Source organism: Botryllus schlosseri, chromosome 15, assembly GCF_051294905.1.
Source record: "Botryllus schlosseri isolate E-star chromosome 15, Bs_hap1, whole genome shotgun sequence".
NCBI lineage: Eukaryota > Metazoa > Chordata > Ascidiacea > Stolidobranchia > Styelidae > Botryllus > Botryllus schlosseri.
The window spans coordinates 21112239-21140134 of record NC_137250.1 but is presented as its reverse complement, the minus strand read 5'-3'; the positions used below and the strand labels follow the sequence as shown (position 1 = coordinate 21140134).

The window sequence follows — 27896 nt, the reverse complement described above, 5'->3', positions numbered from 1 at the left end:
AGTTAAAAAAAATTAAAATAGAAGAAAAATTAAGCGATGGTAGCAAATGATCAATGAAGCAATGTCTGGGCGAGGTAGGACAACACATCATAGGACGCGATTTAAAAGCACGCTCGTATATGATTATAATCATTCATTAAATTCCAGATATGACGTGAAGTAAGTCTATGTAGGTATAGCCAGGAAGCCTTGGTACTAAAAGATGCGTTCTGTGAAAGCTCTTTTCGCAATTCTGTTTGTAAATGTTTCTCTCTACGCAAGATGCGCTGCTCAAGGACAATCCATACCGAGTAAGGCGACATTTTCAAACTTTGCCTGGATCAGCGAAGCTGATATGTATAGGCCCCCCAGCAGTTTTGGACAACTAGATAATTCTAGTTGTTTAATTACACTAAACTACATTCTCGTGAGAATAAATTGATTTGATACGAACTGAACCGGATTCAATGTCCAAGCTTCCCCGAATTCAGTTATTCTAATTGTAATCTAATTAAAAAAACTAAGTAGCTATAATTATAATTCTAGCATGGTAGGCTACTGTACACTAGTACAGACATGTCATTCACATGCTTCTATGAAAACGAATTTTGATTTGAAAGAAATAAACGTGATTTTTGTTGCATTTTTTTATAATTAGGAATTTTAATTCTTGTGGATTCAATAATTCTAATTCTAGTCCAATTTGGAAAAGATGACAATTTTCTAGTTGTACAATTCAGCCGCATAGTATGAGTTTTGAGTATGAGTATAATTGAGTATTGTCATTTACTTCAAGATAAGACTATGACATATGTACCGAAGGTAGACGTCCTGTGTAACGATACGTGATTAGACCGTTTATACGGATGACGTACTATAAGATAGAAAAAGCAATATCAATTGCGCTAGCAGCCCAGTTTTAGTAGGCCTATTTCTAGCACCCTCACAGAGCCGCAATTAGCCAGCGCCGCGCTTTGTAATTATGTAAACGTGAACTCTGATTCCAATTTCATTCCGTCTACTCGTTCCTTGCAGATACTTTCCGCAACGGAAATCTCCCGCCTACGTTATTTCCCGGATTCCTCGGTTTCCCGGCTCCTACGAGAAGCTCTCCTGAAACCAGAACCGCAGTCACTTTTCGGCCGACCACTCGCCCAGCAATCATAAACGAAAATGAATTTGTGCAACCAAACTGCTTTGCTCAGCCAAATTGTGCTTCACTACGAGATCGCAAGTACGTATGCAGTATACGCAAGGTACACAGCACACACAGAAGGCATAGTACATTGTTTGAACCCACCGAGTGGCCTATAGGCCAGCACAATTGTTACCTGTGTCAGCTACGCGGCACGGTAAGTTTGGATCTAGCGTAGGCTACTACCTTTAGTCCGTCTGTCATTACAGTTTCCATTTCGAATTTTTATCTGATGCTCATGCTCATTTCAGGTATTCACTGGTATCTGGTATCTGTAACAATCTCATTGACGGGAATCGAGGGCGCGTTGGCAGATCGTACAAAAGACTTCTTCCCCCAGACTATGGCGACAAAAGAGGTATGAGCAATATTTCTATCACCAACTTATATGAAATTAGTATGATATTGATATGAATACGCTGAGAAGAGGGCAATTAAGAATACATTAGAATTAGTTTCTATAGGATATGCGTACCGAGCTATATCTTCCTAGCAAACGTCGCTACAGGCCAGGTCAATACGTTGCTGCCATAGATTTTCAAATTTATTGGTAAACGTGAGAAAGTTCTGTGTTTCGGATAGTTGTCGTATATCAGATCTCATTTATATTTTCTAATTGGGGAAATACATATAGATTTATTTAGTATTATTACAGTGTGTTAAGGATATCGATTTCTTATGCGATGGAAAATTATTGTATTCTGGATGTGGTGATCCGTTATGAATCCATGAGGAAATAATTACTTTTATCTGACCAGTTCCGTTGCACGGCACATTGTCTCCTCTTCGTTTCTCATCGTTACCGTATCGTTCTATTATAGAGGATGTACTGTACATCCTCTATATTTCTATTTTCTTCTGTTTTGCTGTTGGTTGTGTTATGTATTGCTTACAGCCAGCACGCTGGCTAACTGTACTAGTCAGCCTTCAGGATTACTGGACCACGAGCTAACATATCGATCTCGCCTTCCGCCACATGCCACCTCATTTTGTCGCTTGGGTTTTATATTCTCTGTTTTACTTTTCATTCAGCGTGCACTGTACTGTACGTGTACGTACATGCCTCTTCCCTACATCGCCTAGGCCCAAGTGGGTGTCTGATTTCCAAGACTGCTCCAATTCGTTTAGACATTCCTATATTTTCATTCTGTCGCAGTCTTGTGGTGTTTTGTAATGATTAAAATATTAATAAACTGACACTGACCTAAATAGAGCTATATAGTCAGTTACGGCAACGCAGTAGCCTAGTCGGCGGGGGGATAGCGTAGTGGTAACGATAAGCGCCCTCCAATCTGGCGGATCCGGTTCCAATCCCGTTGGAGGTTTATCTGGGCTCCTCTTCGCCCGCTGTTGCCGTTCTTGCGGTGACAAAAAAGCTCAGAAAAAGACCCGACGAAAGAAAGCACTCACAACGTATGGAAAGAACTAGTATAAAGGGCCGCGGCTTCAACAAGGTCAACATCGAAAAGAACTGCGGCGTCGGACACTCTAGGCCAGGGGTGGGCAAACTTTTGAGCTCCCGGGCCGCATTCAACATCTGAATTCATTCGCGGGCCGCAATATATAAAATTGGGATTATAAACCAAAACACAACATTGGTATTTGAATATATAGTGAGGACATGGAGGTAATATAGGCTACATGTTTATACTAAATACTGCTTTGAAGATGTGTACACGCGTCTTGAACAATGGCGAGATTTCATATGCTGATCGACCTCAATAACCAATTTGTCAAAACTATAGTAATGAAAGTCGGTTGTCCCAATTTTTAGAACACGATTAAAATTTAAATCTGTGAGCAGCGATCTGTTCATAAGATTTACTAATTCAACTTTGGGTTCAGTACCAGGACACACAATGCTAACAGCATCATAACCATGTTAGCTTCAAACACGCTTCTATGTGTAGATAAAATATAAATACCCTAAAAAGAAATATAAATACCCTAAAGAGAATGAATCTATCTAAGACACGCACTGAAATAATTAAAACTGAAGGGGCCAATCTGAAATCACACTCGAGATCCGAATTATGTCAATATCGTTTAGGAGTTCTGTGATGTTTAACAGTTGAAACTAGGGATGGTGTGAACGTGAGGTTCACGTTCGCGTTCTGTGTGTGAACCTCGGAAATTTAGAGGTTCGTGTTCACAACAGAACCTTGATAGGTTCTGCACTGTGAACCTTTTGGTAAATTGTAATTTTCACTCCATTATAAGATCTTTGGCTCAAATTTATTGCATTTCAACTGCGGGCCACTCCATGCATGGTGCTGGCAGCATAAAAAATCAACGGTTAACGAGCATGCACCATGCACCTTGACAACCTATAAAGTTGCTTTGCTGCAAAAATTTTCTGGGAATAACCAGCTTTCCGTAAGTTGCTTTGTTGCAAAAATTTTCTGGGAATAACCAGCTTTCCGTTTGTGAATATTTAGTGACTATCTGCTGTGAGCTCGACCCGCAATCACACAACATCACTAGCGATATACGTAGTCAGCGAATGATGCTTATTCAACCAATCAATGACATTGATATCGTCTTCTGATGTAAAAAATCGAACGGGCGTACGGGGTCAATCTTGACTTCATATCTTTACTGTATCATTAAAACCAAATCCGTGCGATTAAATTGCTTGCTGCTGCTGCATAACTTGTCGTTGTTTGTGGTATCGGTAGTGAGTATTGAAACCCGTTGTACACTCTGCTCAATATCAATGTAGCGACTAACTCCGAACACATTGCCCGGTCTGGCTAAGACCGTTACGGCGTAAGCTTATATTCCTTGGTAAGTCCTCGTCGAAATTGTTGGCAAAGCGACGGAATGTACTGATTTCAAGCAATTATTATATCCTTTGATCACCGCTGTTGATACATTAAGCGACGTTGAAAACGCCGATATGTACTTCAGCATTGTGGCATTATGTCGACCGAGTCTTCGCTAGGTATCGTGTACATTGATATAGGCTATCACTCCGTTGGAAGATAGGGTTGGAATTAGCAATATGACGTCACGTGACGTCACGAGGTTCACGTTCGTGTTCACACAGAACCTTTCAAAAAGGTTCGCGTTCACACGAACCTGAACCTTTCAGAGGTTCACACCATCCCTACTTGAAACCTTTCAATTTGCGTGGGCCTTGAGATCGGGCTGTCGCGCCAGAAATTAAACATATAAAATAATATAGTAAGTATTTACCTTATAGAACAGAGGCTTTCAAACTTTTTAAGACGCTCCCCCCCACCCCCTTATAATGATAAAAGATTTCGCGCTCACCTTATCGTCATATCACAAGACGCAAGCAGGATGCTAGCAAACCTAACGGATAGTTTTATAGCATGGAAATTTACGACTGCGGATGAGAGCTTTTTAAATATGAAATTCAGACGAAATACGGAGCAGTAATCATGAACGGGATGTAAATCGCAATGAGCGCGAAAAAAAATTTTCAGTCGAGCTCAGCTTCGCGCCCCCTTTGGATGCATTCACGCCCCCAAGGGGGGTGCGCGCCCCAGTTTGGGAGCCACTGCCTTAGAATTATCATGGTGAAATATACTAAGAAAAAGTTTAATCAAGTCCCTGCATTAATTCGATTTTTAGTACGCATTTTATCAATATTTTTTTAGACTCTCGCGGGCCGCACAGAACGTTGTGGAGGGCCGCATGCGGCCCGCGGGCCGTAGTTTGCCCACCCCTGCTCTAGGCCGAGGTGGATGTGAGATTAAAAGGATCGCAACTGCATGCGTTTCGTTCGATATCCTCCTATCTGTTCATTACATCGGATTGTGTCTTATCGCATTGTACATTGTGTGTGCCTTGTTCAGATGAAAAATATAACCCAACGGTTATTATTATTATCAGTCAGTATATTACTACAACGCTCAAGTAAATGAGATACACTGAATTGACATGCAGGCTCCCCGCGTTTGGGAAAAAGTGGAAATGCGCTACCGTCTGCTCGTAAAATCAGTCTGTCGTTGAACCTGGACGACAGACAAGTTCAATCCACGACTATATCCCGCATGATGCCGTGGTGGGGACAGTTTATAACTCACGAGACTACCAAAGCACTCCGCGGTCGCAGTAAGTATGTCTCTTGATACTCCACACACGCATAGAACAGGCGTGGACTCGATAATTCTAGTTGCCAAATTAAACTACTGAGAACGATAATCTAATTTGTGAGATGTTTCTATGCTCAAAATTCTAATTCTAACCTAATTTCTGATTTTCCTGAAAATGCTAGGATAACTATACAGTACGGTGCAAAACGAGTCAAGCATGCGCTGTACTGACATTTGCTATTCTCATGCTTATGAGAATGATCTCTGCTTTGATATAAACTGAGCTCGATTCACTATCCAGGTTTTCGCGAATTCAGTAATTTTTCATTCAAGAACCGAGCGGAGCCACGTTTTCTTGTGCGTGCGAAAATCCTGAAATCGGATGTCACAATATCGAGTTGTCGAAGACTGACATTCGTTACATCGAAGAGGCCGAGCTTTGCATAGAAGTCGAAAGGACTGAGGCTGTGCCTAATCCTGACTGTGAGTTTTCGATACATCATGGCCTACTACAATTAACTAAGTTGAATTTAGTAGGCCATGGCTGGATAGATACCACTTTTGTACATGATATGTTATCTTGCATTGAACCTTATACGGTCGGTTTCAATTTCCAGGCGATGCTAGCGTAAGGGAGCAAAAAAATTCTGTCTCGTCTTATTTGGACGCTGGTACGGTTTACGGCGACTCCGAGTCGGATTTCGATCAACTACTGGACTACAGATCTGGTAAGCTGACAAATTACAATTCGACATTGATTGGTTAACCACATGCGTATATAAATACTTGAAGCATCAAACAGAAGAGGCCGTGCGATAAGTTGGTAGCTTAGGAATCATGTAAAAGATTGCAGGCCTGCAGTCATATGACCGTAGATGCCGGAATTCTAGAAAAATAGGACGATTTTGGAAATGAATAGAGTTTTTTGGCGGCATGGGGTCGTCAGTGTAGGCTGTAGGGTTGTTCAAAACAAGTTTTTCCGAATTCGGAGGATTCACTGAATAAATTGTTAGGTTGCCTAAAAAACGCTGCACACCCAATTTGGCTCGATTCGAACGGGTAGATATGTGAACGCACAGGTGTTTGAGAATTTTGAATTTATTATGATAAAATTACAATTTTTATTTCAAATTTTACTGACAACCACATGAAATTGTTAAGTTGTCTGAAAGAACAATGGTTAGCAAATTGTTTCATTGCCCTCCCGAAAAAAATTCATGGCCGCCAAGTTAAGAACCACTACTATAAACAAACAGTATTTCAGATATCGGCGAACTACTCACGGGAAACTACGGAGACGCAGATGGCGACGACCCTTTACCCCTCCAAAGCCAAGTTCACCGAGATTTCGGGGGCCGTGTTCAATGCGAAGCCTCCATACACAAGCCAGCTGCGAGGCCTTGCCTACTAGCGGGTGAGAATTTCAACAGCGGTCGTCAGACGGTATCTGATTGGTTCCGCGTATACCTTGCAGGTGACACCCGTGCGAATGAAAACACGGCGTTGTCTGCGGCTCATGTCGTTCTGCTAAGGAAACACAACGAGATAGTCAAGAAATTGAGTGTGATCAACCCCGGCTGGAACAGAATAACACTCGCACAAGTAATCAGACTTGGACAACTAGATTATTCTAGCTACTAATTTGACTAATTAGAGCAAAATGCCGGTAATCTAATTTGTGAAATGTTTTATGCTTTATTCCTAATTTTAATCTAATGTCTGGTTTTCCTGAAGATGCTACAAGAGAACTGTATAGTATGAAACGAGTCAAGCTTGCTGTACACTGTACGGACATTTGTCATTCTTATTATTATGAAGATTTGAATAATTGCTTGATTTTTGTTATCTTTCTTTCAAATGCGGAATTATATTCTATATTTCCAAGTTTTTTTTGCGAGTTCAATCATCCTGTTTCTAATGTGATGCGCAGAACTGTGTAGCTATAAATGTATAATCTAATGCTAATTTTTTTCGTAAAAACTGAACATTTTCTTGTTGTCTAACTCTGCATGTAATGATGTTATCGACACCAATACTAACGATATTATACTCCGTACTATTGCCACGAATTTCGCGCAGGAAACCAAGAAAATTATCACCGCCATCCAACAGCACATCACGTACCACGACTTCATTCCCGCTATCCTCGGCGACAAATATATAAAACGTTTCAACCTGGCTCCCGTGAAGGCGGTAGGTGCAAGTTTTTTCATGTTTATGTATTCTGTATGTGTTATTACCTTTAGTCCTATAGTTATAGTCAGTAACGAAGTAATTTTGCTTTTGCAGAGTACTCAAGTAGGTATTGCTTACTTGCACTTAGTTGAGCTGGAAAACTAATTTTTCAATTACGTGGAGTCCGATACATCCACTTTGAATTTTCCATTTTCAAGCCAAATTAAGCCGGAACTTTGAAACTTGCTTAGAATATGGCTACTTCCATTTGTAGTTTTCTTTTTTTCTCGCAAAGTCAGGCTTGTAATACTTATTTTTTTTATCTTACTCGGAAATAGCAGCTTGTACTTGTACTTCAGAATAGATTCACCGCGTCACTTCAACTTCTACTTGAGTTCAACAATGAATATTTCTGACCACCTCTGATAATTGCCGCAGGGTTATTGGGACGGGTACGATCCGACAGTGGACGCGACTTTGAGCAACTCCTTCGCAGCGGCCGCGTTCCGGTTCGGCCACACGACGTTGACGAAATTTATGAGCCGCACCTCTCCAGACTGGCGCACAGCGGAAGCGGAAAGCCTGCGCGTAAAGGACACGTAGGTTTCCCCATGATGATCGATATCTCTTTATCTCGGCTGCGTATTCATTGCACCATAATTGTATTGCTCCGAGCTGAGCTGTCAGAGACGGTTTGTTAGAGTGCTGACCCATTCAACTAAGACTTATATTTCTATCAACAAGAATTATAGTTTAGGATGCTTTTTTCCCCTATGTGGAAGCCATAAAACTTCAATTAGTCTTATCACAGCAGCCAAGACGTGTAGGTCTAGGCCTAGTAGGCTACAAAGGTAGCGGAAACGACATATCTGTGTGAAGTCTTGTTCAACCCTAAACTTCTCCATTTACACCAATATCATTGCTATCAGTATCCTTATTATTACAGATTCTTCAATAACGAACCGTTGCTGGAACAGTTTCAAGGCGGAGTCAATTCTGTGTTACGAGGCTTAGCGAAAGACGCAACTCAGCTTACCGGCACCAAAATGGTTGAAGATCTTCGAGAATTTTTATTCGCCGTTAAAGGTATGCGTATATGGTCTGCAGAGCATAGAAACCATTACGTTGCGACAGGGCTTAAGATAATGCCGGCTGTCACTTCAGGCCGGCCTGGTAAAGACTTATTCGCTATCAACATACAACGCGGGCGAGATCACGGGATTCCGGGATATAATGAGTTCCGGGAACTGTGCGGGCTTAATCGGGCCAAAAACTTCGCGGAACTAACGGAGATTCCGAAAATTCTTCAAGACAAACTGGCTGCTTTATATGAGTAAGCGACTATAAGCATACAAGATGATGGCGCAGTGTACAGATTAGCGTGAAATGCCGGTCATCGAATGCTCTGATTTTGATTCCAACTAATTTCTGGCCGTCTTGCAAATTCTACAGGAGAATTGCATAGTGCGAAACGAGCCAAGCTTGCTGTACAGAAATTCGACATTCTCATGCTTATGAGGCTGAACCCTGATTTGAGATGAACTGAACTTGATTCAATTACTTAGTTTTCGCAAGTTCCGTAATTCTAATTCTAATCTACATTTACAACGATAATTTATTCCGCCACCCCTGGTTATACAAAACTGCGATTAACGGATTATAGTTACTCGGAACGCATATATTGATACCATAGTGTCCTGTATGGTGTCGACATAGGCAAATCTCACGCCTCAGTGAAATTGTATCCCGTCACAATTTCCATTTGGCTACAGGCAATTTGACGGTCATTTTTGACCGGCTTACCGAGCATTAAATTTGATAAAACGGGTATCAATCGAAAGCTGACTCTGCATTGATTACGAAAATATAAATTTTATTCCGCTCGTGGCTCTGGAACTCCCGCAATCAGCCTCGAAATTTTCATTGTTATGGAGATTGGCATTGGGACGCAATAATGCTGCCTGACTCTTTTTCTCTTGAGCTACTCTCTCGTTTCGCCAGACAGCATTGTTGCGTTCCAATGCCAATCTCCATAACAATGAAAAATTCGAGGCTGATTGTGGGAGTTCCAGGGCCACGAGCGGAATAAAATTTATATTTTCGTAATCAGTGTATACTGTAGAGTCAGCTTTCGATTGATACCCGTTTTACCAAATTTAATGCTCGGCAAGCCGGTCAAAAATGACCGTCAAATTGCCTGTAGCCAAATGGAAATTGTGACGTGATACAATTTCACTGAGGCGTGAGATTTGCCTGTGTCGACACCATATAGGACACTATGCCGATACAATTGAATCATATATTCATATCGAAATATCCCAAATATTTTCAACTGACACTCGTCATGGTTATGAACAATTCCGTTTTACATTCTACCTATCAATACAGGCATGTGGACGACATTGACTTATACGTGGGTGGATTGGCGGAGAGAATCGACGGCGGCGCATTGGGCCCGACCTACGCCTGCATTATAGGATACCAATTCCGCGATTTGAGATTCGGAGACCGATTCTGGTACGAAAATGGCAACCTCGCATCGTCTTTCACCCCGGGTAAAGAAGGATTTATTACAATGAGTGTGTCATGATCAATGAAGTATACTTCCCCAGTGAAGGACTGGACAAATAGAAAATGGTCAGCTTTTCCAAATCCGAATAGAATTAGAATTATAGCTACACGTTTTTTTTTTCCAAATTAGATTTGAATTAGAATTGTAGCTACACAGTTGTTTTTAATTAGATTAGAATTAGAATTAGAGCTTCACGCTTTTTTTCGAAATAGGTTAGAATTAGAATTATAGATGCACAGTTTTTCATATTAGACTAGAATTAAAGTTATAGCTACACACCTTTATCCTAATTAGATTCGAATTAGAATTATTGTTACACACTTTTTTCCAAACTAGATTAGAATTATAGCTGCACAGTTTTTCAATTTAGACTATAATTAAAATTATAGCTACACACTTTTATCCGAATTAGATTAGAATTAGAATTATTACTACACACTTCTTTTCCAAATTAGATTGGAATTAGAATTATAGCAAAGAAAGATTTCACAAATTAGATTAGAATTAGATTACCAGCATTTCGCTATAGTTAGTCCAATTAGACAACTATAACTATCCAGTTATCTATAGCCCCGATGTACTATACATATTCAGCAGAGATGGTCATTTGGTCAACGTAGTCATAGTCGCTACTCAAGTAGTAGTAGAAGTAATGACGTAAATTTCTACTCAATTAAAATTAGATGTAGCGTTTTCCAATACCTGAAAAAACTACTTCAACTGGGAGTTGAAAATGAAAGGTTATGTATTCGTGTGTCACCTACCTTTTGGGTGCGAATAAGGCACACTCTTTTCGCTAAAAGCTATACTGCGTTTTCAGAACAACTCACCTCCATTAGAGAATACTCCCTGGCTCGTCTGCTGTGCGATACCATGAGCGACCTGCGCTCTATTCAACCGAGGCCGATGCAGTTGGCGTCGGTGACTGGAAACTACAGGAGATATTGCGGGGAGTACCCGGAGCTGGACTTACGGCCTTGGAAAGATAATTTCCAGTCGAGCAACCGCCAACAAGGTAGGCGCCTTTGTATTTTCCTTGATGACAGATCAGTAGCGTCGTCTACTATAACGTTAGAATGGTTTCTAGCCATCACTGGGCATAGAAATCAGTAGGACGCGAATTTCTCCTTTCGCGAATTCAGTAATTCTGTCGTTTTCTTTAAAAAATTACGGACAATCCTATGAAATTGTTAAGTGGTCTGCAAAAACGATGCAGAGCAAATTTGACTCATTCTCAACCCGTAGAAGTGAATTTATTCGAGTTTTTCCTTGACTATTTTAGGGCAGTATGGTTCCCAACCTTTTTAGACTCATCGGATCGCCCCCTCTTCAAGCTCCACACTGATCATCGCTCCCCAAATATTGGGAACCGAAAAAACGGGCATACAAACTGTAATAATCACCGGCGAGTTCACTAAAAAAAAGGTCAACTTTTCGGCTCGACCTCGAAATTACACTTTCACAGCAAAATTTTCGTGAGTTGACTAAAAAAAAGGTAATTTCTCCGACTTGACTCCAACACAGACGTTTTAACACGCCATCGCCCCCCTATCGCCCACGTTGGGAACCACTGTTCTAGGATTATCCAAGTAAATACATTTTTGTTCAAATCCAGGGTTTTCAACTCCAATAACTTCGCTTCTACCAATCGGAATCGAGCGAAATTTGCTTTGTCTCGTTTTACTAGACAAATTGAAAATTCCATGGGGTAGCCAGAATTTTTTTTTGTTAATTTTTTATAATAAATTCGATGTTTTCCAACTCTAGTAGCTTCACTTCTAGTCGATGGAATTGAGCCAAATTTGGTGTGCAAAGTTATTTTAGTCACCCAACCTAATACCCGCAAAAATAAAGTTATTTTTGAACAACGCTAGTAAACAATTATCACGTAATCCATAAATACTGTTTGTATCTAATGCACGAATCAACTCCCGCTATTTACCCACATTCCAGGCGAGACGGAATGGAGCCCGTGGTTTCCGTGCGTGAATGACGCAGGAGACTCTATATCTGTGGCGGCAACGATTAACGACGCTCTGCGTTTCCGAGACGGCGAACTTTGTCGCCATTCAATATCAACAGAGACAAGAATGGTCAAGTCTGTCACTCAAGTCCGCGTTGAATGTCCCAGAGGCTCGATAAGAAGAACAGACTTCCCTCACATCGATTCAGGCTACAACGGTGAGGATGACCAACTGACTATATGTATGCAGAGGCGGTCTTAGTCTGTAGCCAGTGTTACTCAATGCTTATAGGGGTCACTAACGGATTCATTGTAATACTTTTTCGGATTACTGAAGTAGGTTTTGACTTTTTGCGCCTGTACAAAATCCAAAGTGTTCAAAGACAGAAGTTTTGCATATCAACTGTTTATACTGTTATGTAGAAATGAAAATAGTATTAGTTCAGACTGGCAAAACCCACTCGTGGAATCCGTGAAAGTAGTATAGACGTATACTTCGGTACTGGCCACCTCTGTTTTGTCTAAATGCTTTAATGACGCGGTTTACGGTTCGAACAGTGTATTGGACATCGTGGAAAGATGATTCGGATCCTACAGACGGAGATGACGAGGAACTACCTCCAGACGCAGCTGAATGCGTCCGACCGCTTGCCATTCAAGTGCAGACTGTGAAAGGGGTAGGGAGTAAACTGTAGGAATCATGCAAGCAACTATACCTGGCTGTGTCTTAAAAAGACTAAACGTGAGCCGTGTTGTAAGTCAGCGGGCACGAAACGATGATAAAGAATACCAGCCTGGTGCAAATAACCATTGTATGTATAGTCGAGAAACACCGTGAATACCACATCTAAACTACCAAAATCATTGATATCATTAGTAAACTGACGGTATCCGTCAAAGACACACATCTACAATACGATGTAATGTAATGAACTCGACTCGCGGCACCGTCCGCTTTTAGGTGGTTTTCCGCGTTAATTTTTATTAGAAGTATAGCTAACCAAATATCGTAAGCTTTAGCAGTCTGATTACTTTAATTGAGAAAGTCCTGGTTTCTTTCTCGCACAGAGTTCATCATCAGCCCTACTGATACAATGTTTATTCAGACGTCATGCCAGAACAGTAGCGTTATCAAATGAATCTATTCGAAGCGCGTGGAAGAAACACTCATATACTCGGAGTATAGATTACAACTAGATGTAACAAATCGTGTGCCAAATATGGCGCGAAAAATACACGAGCTTTAGACTTAGCCTACAACACTATACACGGAACTCCTGCACTATCAATCTGGCATCTATCTGCCTTGGCCTTATGCCCGATCTTGATCTTTCGGCTGTCATTTTCGGACAGTTTTTCCGTGTTTTTAAATTTTGAACAACCCTACCTGTATATCCGCTACCGATTCACAGTGTGTAACTGGCAGGTACCGGCCGGGGAGACAGGGCAGGTTTTCCAAGTGTTCCACCCGGATTACGGGCTCAGATGCCGCGGAAAACATCAGACAACGTCGGCCTGCGAGGATTACAGAATACGGTACCTCTGCCGGAAAGGTGATATTCGCACGATTGTGGCGATGAATGCACTACGCTTCAATCAGGGATATATAGAACTTCTATAAATCCCTGGCTTCAATCAACAAAAGCGTTGTCCGAAACACTCTTCCCCGCGAACTTCACAACTGATTGCATGAGCTTATCGCGCTGTGTGGATCGTCCGAAATATATAGCCCTAATGATGGATTGGCAGTAGGTTAATATCTTGCGGTGGCTTTATGCGTGCCGTGTGGATTAAGAGATTCATACGTCTAAATATTTATGATAATAATGATATATATAGCCTATATATCATAATTTTGTGTTCGGCGATGTTATGAGAGGTACAATCTCTCGGTAATGTCATTGCATTCACCCCAATCCCCATGCCGTAGTGACGTAGTCAATTGAATTATGACTACCAATTCTCCAGCGTAATAGTGAATAATCATATTAGTTAAATCATTCAATGCCCCACGAGATTGAGATAAGATGGGAACATAGGAAGGTGTCGAAACGACTTGGATTAGCCTTTCAATCTCCTTAGCCTAGATTACCCAGAACATGTAAAATATTGTCGTTTTATATTATCCATTATTTCTGTTCATTCATTGCCCACGCCTGATAATGACATTCTCTATGCCAAGGGGGACTTTTATCTTTTCATTATATTGAAATCTTGCAGTGTTTTGATTTAATGAAATTTCAATAATGTGACTCGGACGCATGTATTACTCTGCATACTTAGGCTTACGAGAATAATGTTAATGCAGGCATCGGCAGCAACAGCGCGCCGTCCAATGAGAAGCCTAAACGAAAATCGCAGCAGACTGATAAGCCATGTACCGCAAATTCCAACCCCACGACCACCAGTTCTCCAAGTACGACTTCACCACAACGCAATCGCGAAGATCCCAACAAAATCGTGTGGACTCCGTGGAGCAATTCCGACAACCCGTCGGGAGATGGTGACAACGAGCTCGTTTCTAACATAGCTGACAGGCCAGGATTTTGCAGGTGGTTGATCAAGCTACTTCCACAAAAGATATTTACAATGTATATATGTACAATGTGCCATGTATAAACAATCAATTCCGCTTAATTCGGACACTTTGGTTACGCTCACTTTTGATCGAGTTAAGCGGAAATTGCATTCGCTTCATATTACCGGGCAATAGGCACACAACTACGGTTGCATTTAAAAGAAATGGTTCTTTAAAACACTCTGTTCAAAACATTATTTAAACAGTGTTTTAAACAAAGACCTGAGTTGTAGAATCATGCCATAATTGTGTAAATACTTTCCATAAAACATGTTGTATGAGCCTACGGACAATTACCACCCTAAATTGCCCACGTATAAGATATGGGATGGTTGGAACCCTCAAACAAAATAGTCGGCTCAACATGCTATAGTACGTAGATATTTCGTTAAATGAGCTATATTTAACCTATAGTTTCAATTGTCAATGTCAATCCCCAATGACGTCACAATTGAATATTCGTGACGTCGTGGCTTTAATAAAAAACATGTTTTAAACAACGGCCTTGTTTTAAACATGATTGTTTCAAATGCAACCCTACTCTCAACGCATTAAAAATGCGGTAGTGTTGCGTAATAAATGAATTGCTGCTGCGCGACACTGCAGTAATTGGCACAGATCGCATAGATCGCAACTTCGTTATACATTCTGGTCAGTTATATTGTACAGTATTTTCGATACCAAACCATTCAACAAATACTCACGCACATCGAGCTCAGAAAGCAGGCTATGCGCTTTTTGATATCCCCACTAACGCAATTAACTGAAGAACTGTCAAAGAAGAGTCTTCATATTTTCTTCGTTTACTTTAGTGAGCAATTGCACTCCTTCTGCTAAACTTTTTTGTGCCAATCTGCTCTTGAAGATGCGCGCAATTGTACGCAGTTAAAAGCGACTATGAAGTCAACACGGTCTTGTATGAGTTCATGTTGATTGTTACTGCATAAATCGTGATTTTGTCACTATAATCACTAATCCTGTGTTAAAACGAACGACGCACTGTTTATTGGTCCATATTATAATGTATCATACCATGTTATCTTCAAATGTCTACTGATGGTTGCTGACAATTAGGCCTACCCCTGACGAGTGTCATCCGAAAATCATCGGGTTTATTTCAATGTGAATATATTGCTCAATTGTATTGTAATTCTGTACCTTCAAGAGTATATTCAAAAATATATTCAAAGAAATCCACTCTACATTGACGCCCGTGTGGCTGGCTCGCGGCGCTCGGCAAGGAGCTCTGGAGATATCCTCGATGCAGTATCGCATCTCACAGGCCTTGTTTGCAAAAATTTCAAGCAGCCGCGCGGATTTTGCCAGGACTACGAAGTGCGATACTTATGCAGGAGTGGAGGTGAATGTCTCTTTTATCAAGCCATTTATTTGCATATTTATTGACTTCAAATCCGTATCATCTGCTATTCAGGGTCAAGTGATCACCTAATGCAGGGTTCAGTAACCTATGACTCGCGAGCCATATCTGGCTCTTCGGTGCATACATAATTTTTGTACTTATTTAGCATCTTATTTATCAATATTGATACGATTTGTCTGTAAATTTTCGTAATGACCAGGATCTTTATTCTTGTAAGAAAAGTCTTTGTGAGGCTTCAGGTTCCGTAACAGTTTATCATTTCAATAAACCACAAGATTGCAAAACAGGGAAAAGATAGGTAGGTGTCGAAACGACTTGGTGTCGTCTTTAAAATCAGACACCCACCTGGGCCTAAGCGATGTAAAGATGAGAGCCATGCATACTGAATGAAAAGTATCAGAAGATAGTCAATGTAGGTCAAGATCCAAGAGGGTTTGGGGTTGGAACCCCATTTTTCTAAAGCTTAAAATGTATGTCCAGTATTGTCTGTTGATAAAATAATTGATCACTCATCATTCCAATATACAGTCGTTTTTTCTGCAATATGGCGAATACAGTATCAGTGTTGTAACATCACATCAGTTTTCACACAGACTATAAAGCTGTGAGTATCCCATGTAGTGGATACCGATTTCGTACCCCCATGACGTCACGGATATTCAATTGTGATGTAACAGTAGATTGGCATCGTTTTATAAATGACAATCGAAATTATTGGGTCAGTATGGCTCTTTTGACGAAAAAGGTTCCCTACCCCAGGAATTTATAGTACTAGATTGCGCTCGAGATTACCGAACCACGATCTGACATATTTATTTCGCACACTGATACATGACACTTCATCTTCATCGTATGTACTTTTGATCTTACATCTTCTGATAGTTTCATTTAGTGTACGTGCCTCCTCTTTACATCTCCTATAGGCCGAGGTGGGTGCCCAATTTCAAAGAATACTCCAAATCGTTTCGAAGCGTTCCTATCTTCTAACTATCGCAATCATGTGATCTTTTGAGAATCGACGATATTGTTAATAAACTGATCTGAGTATCCTTATAAAAAGTTCACAAAAAATCGCTACTGCTAATATCCCCAGGGCCCAGATTTAAATCGCCCAGCGCGTCACACAATTCCATGCCACCTACGTAGATACACATGGCAAATTTCAGGAGGTTACCTTAACGATTGACGGGACATGGCGCGCTGAATGCGTATTTAGTAAATATTTCGCAGCGCAGCGACTGTACTGCGTAATAACAATCAATTTCCACTTTCAGACATCAACGTAGCAGTCCCGCCGGGTGAGTAAACATTCATCGGTCGAGCGTATATTTTGAACTTCAGGTCGATAACATATGACTTTGTAAAATTCAACGCGTTGTGTTGATACAGCAACGATCTCAACCGATCAATCATTTGGCGAGTTTTCGTTAATTTGAAGCATCGCGTTACAGCGATAAGGCACTGCGTGACGTCTGTTAATCGAACCGCGACCTTCATGTTCGTAGGTCATATATAAAAGTGATATTGCTTGCGCTGATGAACTAAACCCGCTGTGCAGACTTGTGCAAACTGCCGGATTTTCAAATTGCGCGAATAGAACTTAACTACAACTACTGACTTTATAAAACTTGCGACTAGAACCACTCACTCGGGGCCTACGATGTCGTAGGCTTCGATTCACTTTCTAAAATAAATGACAAGAACTAGAACTAGAAGTACTCATTTTTCAAAATCCGCAAATAGTATTAAAACTAGAACAAAAACCCACTTTTTAAAGCTAGCGACAAGAACTATAACTAGAATTACTCATTTTTTAAAACCGGCAACTAAAACTAGAACTACTCACTTTTGAAAATATGTAACTACAACTAGAACTACTCACTTTTCAAAAACTTACCGACTTGAACTAAAACTACTCACTTTTTAAAAGTAGCGACTAGAACTAAAACTAGAGCTACTCACACATTTCCAAATCCGCAACTAGAACTAGAACTACTCGCGTTTTAGAACAAGCGACTAGAACTAAAATTAGAACTACTCACTTTTCAAAACTAGAACTAATATATCTGTAACCCTAACCCTTAATATGTACTCTATTACAACGCAAAGTCCACAAGGTCTACGAAAGTGGTGCTGCTCAGTCAACCCGATTATTCACACATTCCCCACCTTAACCCCGATTCGGAATTCAATGCATCACAATTATAGGCCCTGTATTAGAAAACGATTTCACCAAATCCATCTTACCACACTCTTCCAGTTTACGTATGTATCATAGGAGAAATGCTATTGAGGCATGCATCAAAATAGCAACGAAATTACAACGTGTTTATTCTATAAAACTCAGCGATGCGATAATACGGGATTGCATATACAGTATACACAGCAGACTCAAGAATTCAATCGTAAATTTTCGCTAGCTTCCGATTCAAAAGCATTTATCCACGTTTCAGGTGTTGTCGAAACGACCAAGCAATACTGCAGATCGTTTGGAGTGTGTTGTTGACCGCGAGATACTCACACAAAGACCTTGTTTTGAATATTTTCGTATACATCGTGGACATGTTTCCTTGTTTTGAATTGAGATCTATGACGAATTCGGCTGTTGTAATATAACACGTGCTGAATACATGCTGGTTGTTGATATCAGAGTCCTTGAAAATGTTCAGGTTTTCCGTATTAGATTAAAATTTTAATTATAACTACACGTTTTTTTCTTCTCAAAATTATACTTTATTTATAATCAAAACTACACATGTTTTTTGCAAATTAGATTAGAATTAGAATTACTGAATTCGCGAAAACTCTGAAATTGAACCAAGTCTAGTTCATTCTTATAAACACGAGAGTCGCAGATATCTGTACAGCAAGCTTGAATTAGAATTATAGCTACAGTACACATATTCTCCCAAAACTAGAATTAGAATTACTGCATTTGCGGAAAGAGTTGAAAATTGAACTAAATTCCTAATTAGATGGGAATACAACAAAAATCAAGTTCATTCCATATCGAATCATAGAGTTGACTCTCATAAGCACGAGAATGGCAAATGTCTGTCCTGTTCTCCTGTTTATGGAAAGCCATAAAATAAATTATAAATTAAATCACAAAGTAAATATGAATAAGAGCAGGGAAACATTTCACACACTAGATTCCAATTATATTACCAACATTTCGCTCTAATTAGTTACACTATAATCAGACAACTAGAATTATTTACTTGCCCATATCTGTTGGATAAGTATCGAATCCTATGTTGTGCGCTTCTGTAATGGGATTGTATACCTCACGCAGCCGGACTGAAATTTACAGCGTTTGTTTATAGCGTGATGAATTAAGAATCCGGTTCTACTAGATCACGTGTACAGGAATCTTAAATTAAAACAGTGGTCTACTGTCGTTTCGAAGCTATCGTGTGCAAAGCGAACGCCGAATTTCAAGCCTGGCTGCCATCAGATAATCGGACGGAATAAAACTGATATTAGGATCGTGGCAAAGAAAACAATTTAGCGACCGCCTTACACGCGGATTGGAGATTGTTTACCTTCCGTCGGAATATCGTACGTTACGCTCAATGGGTTTGATATCACTCAAGCTATACCTGAGCGTGATATCAATTCGATTTTGATCGCACATGTCTTCGCCGCGTTTCAATAATAGACATCAATGTAGGTATTGTGCGGTCGGATCTTTTGGTGGTATTCGTGATATCGTCATCCTTCCGTAAATACGATTTTACTCAATGGAGATTTATCGTGTTGCGAGGAGAAAAGAATGCGCGCATGCGCTCCATATTGAGGTCAAATCTGAGTAGTAAGTATTGTATGATGAAAAAGTGGAACAGAAACACCGAACAGTCTGTCGAATGTTGATATTCCATCTCTCAGTTATTTGTTCGCGTGAAAATACTTCTTGAATACAAGAACCTCATTCAACCATTCCCTGCCGTGCACTCGCACGAACCAATGTGTTGCAATTTCAGATGTCATTTTTCGTATGTAGGAAATCATGGCTAAAAAAACAAAACAAAGGCAACGTGTTTTAAACGAAGACCATGTTTTGAACGTGTTTGTTTTGAAGCGACTTTTGTGTTAAATGCAACCCTATTCCTATCACACGATCAGTTGGCTCATTTTCTGCATTCTTCAGCGCCTACACTCGTAAATCTCATAATCGTGTGTCCTTCTTGTGCAGACTTGACACGCAAACACTCGAAAAGGTATACCTATAGGCTCAAAACTGCGCTTGATCATGATAATGCATTTGGCTTACGATTAAAAAACTAGTAAATACTGGTGCGGAGTGTTGGAGGTTTATCTATAATCATGATAAAGAATATCGGCCTGGTGGGTGTAAATGACCAATGACCATTGCAGTCGAAAAACACCATGAATACCACAAACAACAACTCCGAAAAGGTATGTCAGTTGAGTAGCCCCGCTCTGTGTCATTACAGCGTTCTCATTTAACAATTACGGTCGTTGCAGTCAATCAAATTTCTGTAGGTAGACACTTGGAAATTCGTTAACCGTGCAAGCTAGATGTTACATCAGCTTCACAACAATGCCTCGGTTCAGCGACGTACCGATAATCATTCGTACTTGTAATTTCAAACGTCTCGTTCAGACTGTAATCCGGTCAAGGTTGGCAATTAAGCGTGCTTTATGAAAGTGCTTTGAAGGGAATTGACCTAGAATTAAACGCGCCTCTTAGAAATAATAGCTTTTCGGTCGTGTGTGAACTCAAGTGTAACATTTTACCTATAAACGAATTATATGAGATGAAAATTTCTCCTGACAGTCGAGATTAGCCTAAGAACAGAGGGCTTCTTTGTAAGCACCACACATTAATCTCACGATCTATCTTTATTTCGAGCGTGCTTAGCGTGAAGTGTCTATGGTCTACAAGTAAAAATAGTTTGCACGCTGTCGTACTGAAGCATCCGTTCACTTTCAATTTAGAGCATTGATTCTTAACCGGAGTTCCCTGGAGGTCACAACACACACTTAGCCTATATATATGAATTGCTATGATACGTCGTGGCCACCATTTATTGTAGATAATTAGGCCAGATCAGAAGTCGTGACTGTGACTGCTGGTACGTCGTACCGATTTGTGTGAAAATTATAATTTATTGGTTTCGTTCTTTTACCACTCCGCTGACGCACAGTACATTTTGTGCAGGAGTGCACGAGTAACCGGTATTGTATTAGATGTAGAGTTGCATTTAAAACAAATAGTGTGTGTGTTGTGTTTTACAATTATGTCATAGTTGTGTAATAAATTCGACGTACATGCAATACGCAATAAATTCGACGTATATGCAATTATACATAATGGAATGGTTCAGAGATATATTTGGTCTATTGACACGAATCGGAAACCTCTTTCGTCGAAGGAGTCATCTTTACCCTATATTTTCAATTGCAAATGTCAGTCCACCGTGACGTAAAAATTTAAAGACTCGTGACGTCATGGATGAGTATTTAAAAAAATGATAATAAACATGTGGTAGATTTTTTGCTTTTATGACTCAACCAAAATTTAGTTAAGAACCACCGGATGTTCATCTCATCCGCCTTAGCGGTGTCTTACAAAAAGCCTATAGAAGTAGGTCGTGCTACAGATACGGCATCAAATATAAGGAATATCAGCCTGGTGTAAAAGACCATAGTAGTCTACAAACGCCATGAATACCCCCACCAACAATAACAACAACCAATGAAGGCCTGAAACTTCAAGACAATACCACGTACATCATCGTCGACTGAGTTATATTACATTTATTTCGAAATTTCGTGAAAAAATAAACAATACAATGGTCGAGCTGCAAAATAAACGAGGAAAAATTACGTTACTGACGAGACAATAAGCGCAAAAAATAAATAGCTGAGTCCGACATCATTAACGGAACGCAAAGTGCGCATTTTCGAGGCCGGATATCCATACTGATGACGGCGCGAAATCCTTTCATCCGATCTTGAACGATTTCTCAAATTCTACGCGCGTTTCGCTGGGAATAGATGGCCGCGGGCTATGATTGTTCGCACGTTAGCTAATGCGAGCATTGTGCGTGTCTGATATTAGAGAAATTTTTAGCTTTGCTCCGCCAAATCGAACTTGAAATAAAGTAATTTTCGTTCCCTATAGCAGACTAGGACAACTAGATGATTTTATAGTTGACGAAGTAGACTAATTTGAGCGAAATACCGGAAATCTAATGGTAATCAAAGCAGTGAAATGTTTCTTTGCTCTAATTCTAATAAAATTTATGAAATGTTTCTACGCTCTAATTTAAATTCGAATAATTTCTGGTTTTCCTGTAAATGCTACTAGAACTGTACTGTACAGTGCGAAACGAGTCAAGCTCGCTGTACTGACATTTGCCACTCTCGTGCTTTTGAGAATTTACTCTGGTTTGATGTGAACTGAAATTCATTAAATTTCCAAGGTTTCGCGAAGTCAGTAAATATAAATTTAATCTAATTTGGAAAAACACTCGTAGCTAGAATTCAAATTTCAGTCTAATTTTGAAAAGCTGAAATTTCTCTGGTCGTCCAGGTCTGCCCTGTATAACGCATTTTGGACAAACATCGGATTAAATATTAAGAAAAAAACACTCTAGATCACACGATATTGCTCATTCAACGTAAAAACGGTGTCTTTGCTGATATCCCCCGCAAAATACGCCCACAGGGCCGTAAAGCCAGCCGGAATTTCGCACAGCAAGCCAACCAGCGCCGACTAATTGTGATTCATTGTTACTCTCCCGATAGTGACGTAACCGAGCCCGGGATTGTGGTCAGCATCCTGTGTTTTGGCAACGCACTTGCGTACGCTCGCATCTGCATGATACGCAAGGGCCGTCGCTCCATTCTTCCCCGTTGACTTTGAGTTTGCCCTCAACCGTAACGCAATAGTTCCCTGTTAACGAGATGATTGTTACAAATGGGATTTGCGGTCTGAACATTCATCGCGTGATAGTTGAACGATTTTGGTACGCATACCGCAACAATGCCTTGTGTTATTGCTATTGACTTAGAATACTAGATAATTCTAGTTGCATATGTGACTAATTAGGGTGAAATTTCGGTAACCTCAATTGTGAAATGTGTCTTATCTAATTTCTAGTGCATTGCAGTTTTCGCGAAATCAAATTCTGGAAAACGTCTGTGACTTTGATTCCGATTGTAGTCTCATTTAAAAAGAAAAACACGTAGCTATAACTATACACAATTCTGATTTTAATCTGATTTGGAAAACCTGAACATACATGGACTGGATTTGATTCAATCGCCAGGTTTTCGCGAATTTAGTAATCCCAAATCTAATCTAATTTGGGAAAAGATGTATATAGCTATAATTCGGATCGGACTTGGAAAAATGTGTAGCTGTAATTCTAATTCGGATCTAATTTGGAAGAATTTGAAACCTCTAATTCTAATCTATTCTGGAAAAAGATGTGTTGCTATAATTCTAGTTTATAGAATTTGAAAAAGCTGAAACTTTTCTAGTTATCCAATGCTGCTATATAGAAGCTGATTTCATATTCATAAGTGACGCCGCGTAATTTGATCATAATAAGCTGCTAAATTGACTTGTGTTGGATTATATATCTTTTAAGACTTCCGTTGTCATGAATAGCAAGACGTGATTTCGCAGTAAAGTAACATACGAAAATAGCAGGCTTTCTATCGAGCGGGCCATTGTTAGAACGTAATCCCACTCATTCTTGCATCAATCCGTCATTCATAAATATCGAATTTTCGTGGCTTGATCTTATCCCGGATATTATATATTATATATATAGTGTCTGAAGGGCTTAGGCGAAATTCCAGTAAAGTAATACCCTAAAATTGATTTAAAAGTTATGTCGTATTGTTCAATTCGCTATCCGTGGAGAGAGCTAGGCCTGGTCTTTATATTTTCATATATCTGGAATGTAGGCCGCAACAGTACTGATGATACAGAAAAACATACGCATGCACAGTAGGGCTCTTCAAAAATGACTTTTTTCTCAAATCGTACTGGCTACTTGATAAAATTGTTAGGTTACCTAATTTAAGCCTACACACAAAATTTGGTTCAATTCCAGCCAGTAACCGCTTTGCTACAGGAGAAGAAAGTTTCTATTTATTACATAAAAATAATAAAAAATTTGAAAATTTTCTGTTCACCCCATGAAAGTGTTAGGCTGTCTATAGAAACGATGCTCACCAAATTTGGTTCAATTCCAACCAGTGGAAGCGGAGTTATTGCCGTCGAAAAATTTGGATTTGAAAAAATAGTATTTACGGCGACCGATTCTTTGTTTGTTTATTATAGTTGTGCTCACCGTAAATACTATTTTATTCAAATCCAAATTTTTCGACGGCAATAACTCCGCTTCCACTGGTTGGAATTGAACCAAATTTGGTGAGCATCGTTTCTATAGACAGCCTAACACTTTCATGGGGTGAACAGAAAATTTTCAAATTTTTTATTATTTTTATGTAATAAATAGAAACTTTCTTCTCCTGTAGCAAAGCGGTTACTGGCTGGAATTGAACCAAATTTTGTGTGTAGGCTTAAATTAGGTAACCTAACAATTTTATCAAGTAGCCAGTACGATTTGAGAAAAAAAGTCATTTTTGAAGAGCCCTAATGCACAGTACTCTGTATTGGATAGGAATGATCGATACGACCTTGAAGGTCAACTGCTGTACGAACAAACCTGCATCAAACAAGTACACTTTCTCTATGTGCCAGAATTGGACATCTAGTCGATAATTCTAGTTATATCTATCTAATGTAATTTGTGAACTGTTTCTATGCTCTAATTTTAATTCTAATGTAATTTCTGGTCCGGAAAATGCTACAGGAGAACTGTATAGTGCGGAGCGAACCAAGTTTGATGTACAGGCATGTTCTAATCTCATGTTTATGAGAATGAAATCTTATTTGATATGAACTAATCTTGATTCAATATCGCGAATTCTGTAATCTAATTCGTATCGAATTTTGAAAACACAGCGTAACTATAACTCTAATTCTAACCTAATTTGGAAAAATTGTGTAGCTATAATTTTAATTCCGATCCAACTCGGATAAAAGAAACTGTGTAACGATATCTCTAATTCTAATCAAACTTGGAAAATACTGTGTAACTATAATTCTAATTCTAGTCTAATTTGAAATAAACTTTAATTCTAATCTAATTTGGAAAAAATTGTGTAGCTGTAATTCTAATTCTAACCTAACTCGGATAAAAGAAACTGTGTAACTATATCTCTAATTCTAATCAAACTTGGAAAAAACTGTGTAACTGTAATTCTAATTCTAGTCTAATTTGAAATAAACTTTAACTGTAATCTAATTTGGAAAAATTGTGTAGCTGTAATTCTAATTCTAATCAAACTTGGAAAAAAGAAACTGTGTAACGATATCTCTAATTCTAATCAAACTTGGAAAAAACTGTGTAACTATAATTCTAATTCTAGTCTAATTTGAAATAAACTCTAATTCTAACCTAATTTGGAAAAATTGTGTAGCTGTAATTCTAATTCTGATCCAACTCGGATAAAAGAAACTGTTTAACGATATCTCTAATTCTAATCAAACTTGGAAAAAACTGTGTAACTATAATTCTAATTCTAGTCTAATTTGAAATAAACTTTAATTGTAATCTGATTTGGAAAAACTGAGTAGCTATAATTCTAATTCTAACCTAACCCAGAAAATTTGAAAATTTTCTTATTGTCCTACTCTGGTACACTGTCTACAACTCTATATGCGGTATATGATCTAGTAGTAACGAATGAAGCAATGTCCGGGCTAGGTATGGCGTCAGCGTTAATATCACGATCGCAGGTAATCACATCAAGTGTTACGCAAGTTAAACTTACCATGAGAAAAGCTGTCGACTCTAGAGGAACAGGCTTTCATCCTGCAAGGCTTCGAAACGAATAACTTCGGACATTGAGCTCCGCCAGAAGGCGGTTGAATCACCGTCCGTGTTTTGGTCCGCGCGGCGCCCGATCCGCAAGTTTTGGAGCACGCGGTCCAAGGGCTCCACGGTGATACTTGGCATCTTACGACTGAAATACGCGAACATAGAGCTTTAGTATTTTCGACAATGCTGAGCGGGCGAAGGGATAAGGGGAATTAGGAGATGATGCGGTAAGTCGGTACGAACTAGCAGCAGAAGCGGTCAAACTGGTCATGGACTCGTGGTTGGTGTTCAAGCAGATGTACAAGTAACGTCGTAAAATTATACGCAAGTACAGATAAAAATAGAGAAAGTAAGGCCTGGTTTCGGCTACAAAACTGGAATCTGTTGAGTAGAAGGGAAATTAGTCAAAAATCAGAACCATTTGATCAAGCAGCGCTAGATAGTATAGGCAAAATCTTGACTTGAGCCCTCCGACAAAATAAAAGTTCTTTGTTACTGAGATACTGACACATATATTTTCAACAACACCAGTACCACTCACCTTTGCTTCCCATCATGCTTTGATCGCATTGACAAATCCTAACTTGTTCCAATAGCCGACAGAGATGCCCGCGCGGGTGCGACTGGTTGATTAGAACTTGGTTCCTTCTTTGCAAGCCAGAACCGCACATCGACGCCGAGCACGGGCTCCAATCGGACCACAGCACTTGATAACAAATATCGTCGTGCACCGCTTCTTCTTTTTGGTCTGAAAAGTTAAAGTTGTATAGTTGTGGAGAAAGTCGACGCAATATGAGCGGGGCTGGACAACTACAAAATGTACAGCTTTGCAAAATTAGATTAGTGTTGGCATTATAGCTACACGCTTTTTCCGAAATAGATTAGAATTTGAATTCGATTGAATAGTATATTGATATTGAAATGAACCCTAATGTTTTCGGCTGACACTCGTCAGTGGTAATCGTCAGCAACTATAGTAGAGAATTGAAAAGAACATCGTGTACTTATGTATCGAAGTTTTGTACCTACAAGAAACTCTTCAATTAGAATTCGGAAACTTGGAATTTGAAACCAATTCCTAATTGTATTGAAATACAACGAAAATCAAGTTCAGTTCATATTGAATCTGATTTCATTCCCATAAGCGCGAGAATGACAAATGTCCGTACACCGAGCTTGGCTCGTTTCGCACTATACAGTTCTCTTGTAGCATTTACAGGAAAACCAGAAATAAAGTTAGAATTCGAATTAGAACATAGAAACATTTAACAAATCAGATTAGAGTTAGATTACCGTCATTCCTTCCAATTACCCTAATTACATAATAATTATTATTATTATCTAGTTGCTGTCTAGTCTGCTGTACACCGAGTCTGGCTCGTTTTGCACTATATACATTATACTGTTATCCTATAGCATTTTCAGCAAAACTGGATATTAGATTAGAGTTAAAATTGGGGCATAGAAACATTTCCCAAATGTGACTACCGAAATTTCGCCCTAATTCGTCTAAATATACAACTAAAACTGTCTATAGCTGTTCATGACTGGATATCGAATTTGCTTTGACTCACCTGAAACTACCAGTTCCGAACACGAGCCTAGTTCGCACTGTTTCGTTTCTTCGAAATGAGTTTCGGTGCAATCGATCAGGGAAGTCATAGGGGCACCGGTGGCCTTAGCCCGTTCCCTAGTTCTCATCCTTCTGCCGTCGCCACAAGTAACGGTGCAGTAACTCCAACTTGACCATTCTGTCACCGGACACACGGGAAGAACTGAAAGGGGAGATCGTGTGATTGATATTTCTTGTATCAGGTTCCTATATAGGTACGGAACTTCAGTATGCAATTGAATATTATATTCACATTGAAATAATCCCGAATATTTTCGGCTGACACTCGTCCGGGGTAATCTTCAGCAACTAGTAGAGAATTGGAAAGATTAAGAATCGTAGGCCCCCGAACATCGTATATCAACGAGCGTATCACAAAATATGACGTGACCGGCGTGGAAATTTCAGGTATTCGAGGTGAACTTTAGATCGGTGAACTATACAC

At 39.6% G+C, this 27896-nt stretch overlaps 3 protein-coding genes across 3 annotated transcripts in view; 2 read left to right on the top strand and 1 right to left on the bottom strand.

Annotated features, from left to right (window-relative positions):
• LOC145457406 (116 kDa U5 small nuclear ribonucleoprotein component-like) overlaps positions 1-27896 on the top strand; it is a 134903-nt gene that overhangs the window by 73233 nt on the left and 33774 nt on the right. The window lies entirely within an intron of this gene.
• LOC145457405 (immunomodulatory peroxidase-like) lies at positions 125-18536 on the top strand. The gene is made up of 21 exons (XM_080335621.1): positions 125-290; positions 1015-1213; positions 1426-1532; positions 5090-5257; positions 5572-5721; positions 5856-5966; positions 6503-6652; positions 6713-6840; positions 7318-7431; positions 7852-8012; positions 8360-8499; positions 8578-8746; positions 9802-9968; positions 10806-11000; positions 11939-12166; positions 12507-12625; positions 13375-13501; positions 14257-14500; positions 15717-15886; positions 17182-17205; positions 18361-18536. Exons 1-21 carry the CDS (start codon positions 203-205, stop codon positions 18411-18413), a joined length of 3012 nt encoding a protein of 1003 aa, XP_080191747.1. The 5' UTR covers positions 125-202; the 3' UTR covers positions 18414-18536.
• Positions 21677-27896, bottom strand: part of LOC145457413 (kielin/chordin-like protein) — a 298320-nt gene continuing 292100 nt past the window's right edge. The window contains exons 8-11 of the mRNA XM_080335631.1: positions 27414-27614; positions 26381-26587; positions 25793-25984; positions 21677-22832 (exon numbers count right to left, since the gene is read on the bottom strand). Of these exons, the coding sequence (XP_080191757.1) occupies positions 22711-22832; positions 25793-25984; positions 26381-26587; positions 27414-27614 (722 nt within the window). The 3' untranslated portion in view covers positions 21677-22710. The remainder of the gene's footprint in view (positions 22833-25792; positions 25985-26380; positions 26588-27413; positions 27615-27896) is intronic.